The following is a 6,753-nucleotide window of genomic DNA, read 5'->3' on the forward strand; positions in this document are numbered from 1 at the left end:
CTTTTCTCTGTGCGTCCGTCTTCAGCGTCTCTGGCCTGTGTTAATGTCTGCATTTACAGACTTAATATTTTCACATAAATGACATTTGGAAAATGATATGCATTGCAACGCAGTTTGTGCAAGTCCAGAACAGAGATCGGCTGCAATAAAACAATAAACGGCCGGTTGCCGATCGCGTAAGTTCCAGAAGAAGCTCCTTCGGCCATCCTACACACACGTGACTGACCGCTCGCTCGCACCAACAGGAGGAGGAGGGGCATGTTACTCTCTACACTGCACTAAACCTGAGGGATTCCTACACTTTCAGTCTTTGAGGAGACATGAAAAACAGCGCATACCGCAGGAACGGTATAACGGAAAATATTAGCGGTTTTGAAACCGTGAAATTTTCAAATCGTGGTATACCTTGAAACCGATAAATGCCTAATTGTTTGCAGTAAATATACATGGATTGACACGAAAATGTAGTTATTACACCATAAATGCATATTATTAAAGTCTACTGTGTTTCACAGTCAACACATATGGCTTGTAGGAAAACAAAGTTCTTTATGAACTTCAGGATTGCTTGTAATAAAGATTTAAATGCAAAAGGAAAGGCAGTAGAGCTGACTATTTCTATCAATGGTAAGTTTATGGTAATGTAAGAAATGTAGTTTAAATATTTTGCCACTTGCTTGAGCATTAAAAGATCGGTATCGGCAGATACTGCTTTCTGTGATCGGCCACAAAAATCCTGATCTGAGCACCCCGCTTTGACATTGAGGCATACATTTCGCAAAATGTGTTATTTATAAAATTAAACAATATGAAACTCATGTGTCTCTGTTCTCTAGGGGAGAGAGGCATTATTTGACAGCAGGGATCTCATCACAGACCCGCAGACGTTGTGCCGGCCTCCTGCCATTTATCATGATCACTTGTTTCTCTGTATATGAGTCCAAATCGACTCACACAGAATGACAGTTTGACAATCGACTTCCTTCTCTCAGACGTCCATTAATACAGAAGCAGCAGCAGGTTTGTGTGGCAGATAAACAGAGCAGGAGGAGGTGAGACGCATCCAGTGGCACTCACATTATCAGTGATCTGCCATTAGGGGTCGCTAGAGAGTGAAGTCCAGAGACAGTATCTTTTCTCACTCATGGCACTGAAGTGAAAATGAAATGATATATAGTAGCCAAAAAGTATTTGGACAATTAGGTCACAGCTAAAAACATCTGAATGTCACTGCATTAGATACTAAAACATCAATCAAGTCTCAGTATCTCTGCTCAAATGCAACGGGATCTTTTCTTAAAGCTGCCTTCACTTTTTTTTCCCACAGGTCTACTAATTTTTGACATCTACAAAATTGCACAACAACACATTTTTTGTCTTCATTTTCACAGGACTATATCTACTGTTTTATAATTTCAAACCAACAAACTGCTTTTTGTTTATTATTTTTTAATACGTTTTTAGAAACGTCTTTTTCTATAAGCACTTCAGGACTGAATGGTATTGAAACTCTCTTAACTCTCTCTCTTTCTCTCTATATCAATTTATATATATAATTCTCTATGTTTATGCTTATGTCTTATTTTTAGTGAATTGTAGAAGTGTGATTTCCAAACCTTGAAAAGTCATTGAAATGTTTATAATGAATATTAATTTTTAGTAGTTCATCAAGCTTTGAAATATTTTATTGTGCAGAAACTGCTATTTGCAAATAATTAACACAAACATATAAACTGATTGGTCATAGAAAGTGTGAACCCTGAAATACATTCAGTCTGGAATTTAACTATTTTAATTATAATTTTTTTGATGCAGTTATTGAATATTGTCTTGGACAATGGGGTCAAAAAGGGTGAAAAAGTGAAAGTGAAGTGACGTGTGGAATTTGTGCTCTGCATTTAACCCATCCAAGTGCACACTCACAGCCGTGAACACACACCCGGAGCAGTGGGCAGCCATATTGCTGCGGCACCTGGGGAGTAGTAGAATAAAGGGTCTCACCTCAGTCGTGGTATTGAAGGTGGAAGAGAGCGCTGGTTATTCACTCCCCCCACCAACAATTCCTGCCAGACCTGAGACTCGAACCCGCAACCTTCAGGTTACAGGTCCAACTCTATAACCATTAGGCCACGACCACCCCTATAACACCTGACACTCCATATGACAGAGAGTCAGCTAAATGCAATACATTTGGCAATAACCAATAGCGTTAAAATGGAAATCACATCTGTACAGGCCAATGAGCTGCAAGCACAGTATATAACACTGAAAACCAGAGGCTCTCAAACTTTCAGGCAAATCAACAAGTGTGATCAAACCAAAACATCCAACTACCACCTATTCATGATAATATTCCTTGTATTTTCAGCACTGAAATCATTACAAGCAGCACAAATACACATAACGGCATACTGTGGTTTGATTCAAATGAATATTCCTGTCAGTGAGATTAATCATGCTGCTGAAAAGACTCTTGACTGGCGTTTTGCAGGTCAAACATCAAAATAAGAAATTGTGCATATAGATGATCACAGACTTTGAAGATGCATATGGTATAATATCATGTCTTTTTGCACCTAAAACTATGCATACATTTTCTTATGGCATCAATGTATAGCTATGGGCTAAAGAATAAATATATAAGCCAGGCGTTTATAGTCTATAAGTCTCATATTATGTATGATTATATGCACCAGAGTATTCTGAACCTTATGGACCAATAATGAGTCTTTTAATGAATCCTTCAAAACACAATTTCATATCACCAGAGAGTACGTCAAAATGTGCCTCGTAGTTGTGTGAGATAAATCTATCCCATCAGTCCTGATCAATATAAATTTAGAGAGAATTTCACCACTTAAAAGGCAACTTTAAATTCCACAGTATAAATCTACACCAAAAAAAGCGTCTGGTTCAAAGTACCTGAGGTTCGATGACTTCTTTGGCTGACAGCTGATCGTCTCCATCACCGTCGGCTGCTTTATCTTCCTCTACATCTGAGCTCTTTTCTTCAGAACCGTCCTCTTCCTCCTCCTCATCATCACTGTCACTGCCTGATTCTTCAAGCCCAGAGAAGACGCTCTCTTCACTGTCCGACAGATCACCCTGATCTTCATCACCATCATCTAGATGACCATCTTTACCACCGTCCTTATCAAAGATGGGCAGCTGAGAAAGAAAGACCATCAGGAATGCATCAAAACAAACACAACACACTCATTACTGCATAATAAACACATAGGCTATTTAAAACAAATTCTGCTTTCACAATGCATTTCATACAAAAGCACAATTCATAGCATACTGTGTGTGCTAAAGTAAAATACCTTGGACATTTCATCACTGAACGCATGACAGACGATGAGGATATTGAAAGGCAACGCTGTATGATGTATATGTTATCTGCCGGCTGAATGCTTAAAAAAATGAGATTATCGTGGGTCTATCAAATATAAGGGTTACTACACGGTATCAGTCAAAGCTGTGGAGACATTGGTATTGTTGTATTTTGTAACTTTTTATTGTGGTGGTAGATGCTGTGGGTTGTATATGTTGTCCTATTGTCTTGTTTTTTTTTTTTTAAATTTGGACCTTGAGTCTGTAATAAAGATTGATTGTTGATTGTCATATTTGCATACACAATCTAATTTTAAACATTCATTTAATGATAAGGTTTTTAATGACATAAAAATATATATATACCTGGCCATGTGTTTCCAACCTTTTGACTGCAAAGTTTATATTATAATATAATAATACCGTAGACAAATAACCGGAAATTGTCTATTGACAGTCTATTAACACTCATTCAATAAATAATATAAATGTAAATACATCCATTTTTATTATTACTCTTAATCTCATCAAGTGAGAACACCTCAAGTCAACCTCGCGCTATATAAACACGCGTATTATTATATAACGCGTTATGTATAAGCTGCCTCTTAACTGCTTCGAAACAGCGTTATATCAGTATAGTATCAAATCATACCTGTTCGTCTGCATTCTCCTCTAAATTTCTTTTCTTATTCTTTAATTTACTCATGGTGCCGCTGTGCGTCGGACGCATGCTGAAACTGCGACCATGTGGGTTTGAATCTATGACGTCAAAGGTCAAACTGCGACGCGTTCGGTTTGTTTTTCTTTTTTTTTTTTATATAAACCGTTTTCAGAATATCATTAGTCTCCATTTACTTACAATATGTCGTTTCTAAAAATATAATACTTTCGAATTGAGTGCGTTTTATTAAAACTGCTTCTGAGGCAAAAGTTTAAAGTTCAACGTTGAACTAGTGCACATTTAAACCTTCGAGTTGTACAAATTAATTATTTTAAACATCTAAACAAATAAAATTAAGATTGTATGTGTATTTATTTACGTGTTTAGTGTGTACGCTCTTTAAAAAAAGTGCATGATGTTTTTAAACACGCGTCGCGGTGGCGTCATCAGAGCGCGACTGTTCTCAGCGCTGTTTGTTTCTACGCAGTTTCAACGCTGTGCGGATTTAATGGAAATTTCCACTACTTCCGACTTATCAAAAACACGTATTCAAATTAATTGAATCTTATATATCGCTCTCTAAACGGGATCCGGACACTCCGAGGGGAAAAGAGAATCAGATTCGTATCTGCGTTCGTACAGCCACACTTTGAGTGTGTAATTCTGCTCTTCAGCAGTGACTCATTACAGAGGTGTAAATATCGTCAGGAACAATCACTAAACTATCTATGATGGAGTATCACAGCGTGGGGCCCGGGGGTGTGATGGTCTCGGGTAATAATGTACCTGCGTTTCTGACCAAACTCTGGACGCTGGTGGAAGATCCGGACACAGACCCGCTGATCTGCTGGAGTCCTGTGAGTTTAGAGTCTGATCGGGGGTTTGAGGAAGGGAAGGGTTACAGACCTGGATCAGAGTTAGATTCATCTGTGATGAGCTATCCTAGGCCTGAACCAGCACGTCCTAAAAAAAAAACCCTCTGATTTGGAGGCACAGGAACCTGAATTTACTGTAGTTTTTACCTTGTGTTAGAAGTGGGCCTGTTGATATTTGGGGTAAAAAGAGGCCTGAGATACTTAACAGATTTGCCTTATTAGTTTAGATTCAGTCGTCATGAGTCAGATTAGACTTAAACCAGAGACACGAAATAAACTCTGCTAAGAACGTGTAAAGTATTGAATTAATAGTATTCGTCACTTGTCTAAATCTGGAGTTTTATAAGTGGATTTGCCTGATGCTTGGGTTTGGTTTAGCTTACCATCAGGGAAGGCTACAGATCTGTTTCAGAATGAGCTGAAGCTGTTTTGAATCTTTGGGCATCTTGTAAGTCAAGTCTGCTTTATTGTCAATTCTTCCACATGTACAGCACATACACACAGAGAATTGAAATTGCGTTACTCTCAGACCCTTGGTGCATACAGATAACACTAACAGTCGAACATAAATACAGATAGATACAGATTAAATATAAAATACAACTATACAAATAAGGTAAAATGTAAAAAAATATATAAAGCAGCACATGGCAGATAGAGTGCAAACCAGTGAAGTAAACACCAGTGCAGATATAATGATTTGTAGTGCAAAAGAGCTTATTCAGACTGATTAAAGTGACAGTGTGTGTGTGTATTTGGGAGGGGGGAGTGGGAGAGTCCGTCAGAGTTCAGTGGTTCGGTCTGTTGTTGTTGTTGTGTTTGTTCACTAAACTTTCTGTTTTAATCATTTCTGATGTGTTTTCAGAGTGGCAACAGCTTCCATGTGTTTGACCAGGGCAGGTTTTCCAAAGAGGTTCTGCCGAAATATTTTAAGCACAATAATATGGCCAGTTTTGTTCGCCAGCTTAATATGTGTAAGTATAAGAGAATTCTAACAGATATGGAATAAACCTAATTGACCAACTCGGATGATGTCTGCATGTTTAAATCCCACTCTAGACATATTTGTTTGCTGAGCACTTCACTAATTATAAAGATAACTTAATCTCTTTCTCTAATATGATATATTTTTTTCTATTTTATGTGTTTAACTGTATTTTATTTTAATTTAATAATTAATAATAAAATTAATTTATGAATTACAATAAATTAATAATAATTGTTTTAAACTGTACAGCACTCCATGTTTTTTTTTTTAAGTGCTTTGAAAATAAATTCTGATTTTGATTTGATTAAGCACAATATGCATGATGTTTTATGCACAATAATTCGTTTTACGTCATGAACGTTTAGAATAAATGTTAAGGTTATAAAAGATTTTGCTTTGCCTTTTGTTGGGAAATACAAAACTGTGGATGAAAATCAATATTTTAAGTTAAGTCAGTTTATTTCTATAGATTTTTCCACAAAACACCTTGTTTCAAAAGCAGTGTTTCATTGTGTCATTCCCAAATTGTCCACATTTAACAGTTTAGATATGAAGAGGTCATTTGCAAAAACCGATAAACGCCACTTTTAAAAAAAAAATGAGCTGATTGCCGTGCATTATTCTCCACATATAGCGCGATCTGAACCTTACACACGTTTTGTCAAAAAAGCCGGTTTTGTCCACTTTCAAGGCATCGCGAGTTCACGTTTTACTGCAGAAGCCGACAAGCGTCCTTGTTGTTTTTGAACAGAAGCCGATAAGTCCATTTTAGCGAATCAGCGCGCTGTATTCAGGTCAGGTGACAAGGCTACTTTCACTTTGAAAAGACGTGCTAGCTGAGAGGAGTTTCGTCAAAGCTGACTAAAAGTGATCGAGGATGGATAATTTCG

General features: G+C 37.3%; 2 protein-coding genes and 1 long non-coding RNA gene across 4 annotated transcripts in view; 2 read left to right on the forward strand and 1 right to left on the reverse strand.

The window, feature by feature from the left end:
• The window catches only part of LOC107669994 (uncharacterized), a 6,257-nt gene extending 5,506 nt beyond the window's left edge, over positions 1-751 (forward strand). The window contains exon 3 of the long non-coding RNA XR_001632056.1: positions 683-751. This is a non-coding gene — a long non-coding RNA (uncharacterized LOC107669994). The remainder of the gene's footprint in view (positions 1-682) is intronic.
• LOC107669991 (ribosome biogenesis protein bop1-like) overlaps positions 1-4,139 on the reverse strand; it is an 80,749-nt gene extending 76,610 nt beyond the window's left edge. The window contains exons 1-2 of the mRNA XM_016462441.1: positions 3,992-4,139; positions 2,923-3,168 (exon numbers count right to left, since the gene is read on the reverse strand). Coding sequence (XP_016317927.1) covers positions 2,923-3,168; positions 3,992-4,069 — 324 coding nt within the window. The 5' untranslated portion in view covers positions 4,070-4,139. The remainder of the gene's footprint in view (positions 1-2,922; positions 3,169-3,991) is intronic.
• A 300-nt stretch (positions 4,140-4,439) lies between these two features.
• LOC107669996 (heat shock factor protein 1-like) overlaps positions 4,440-6,753 on the forward strand; it is a 20,438-nt gene continuing 18,124 nt past the window's right edge. For both annotated transcript variants that reach the window (XM_016462444.1, XM_016462445.1), the window contains exons 1-2: positions 4,440-4,857; positions 5,741-5,849. In XM_016462444.1, the coding sequence (XP_016317930.1) occupies positions 4,729-4,857; positions 5,741-5,849 (238 nt within the window). In that variant the 5' untranslated portion in view covers positions 4,440-4,728. The remainder of the gene's footprint in view (positions 4,858-5,740; positions 5,850-6,753) is intronic.

This window comes from Sinocyclocheilus anshuiensis, unplaced genomic scaffold (assembly GCF_001515605.1).
Source record: "Sinocyclocheilus anshuiensis isolate Anshui unplaced genomic scaffold, SAMN03320099.WGS_v1.1 scaffold160, whole genome shotgun sequence".
Lineage (NCBI taxonomy): Eukaryota > Metazoa > Chordata > Actinopteri > Cypriniformes > Cyprinidae > Sinocyclocheilus > Sinocyclocheilus anshuiensis.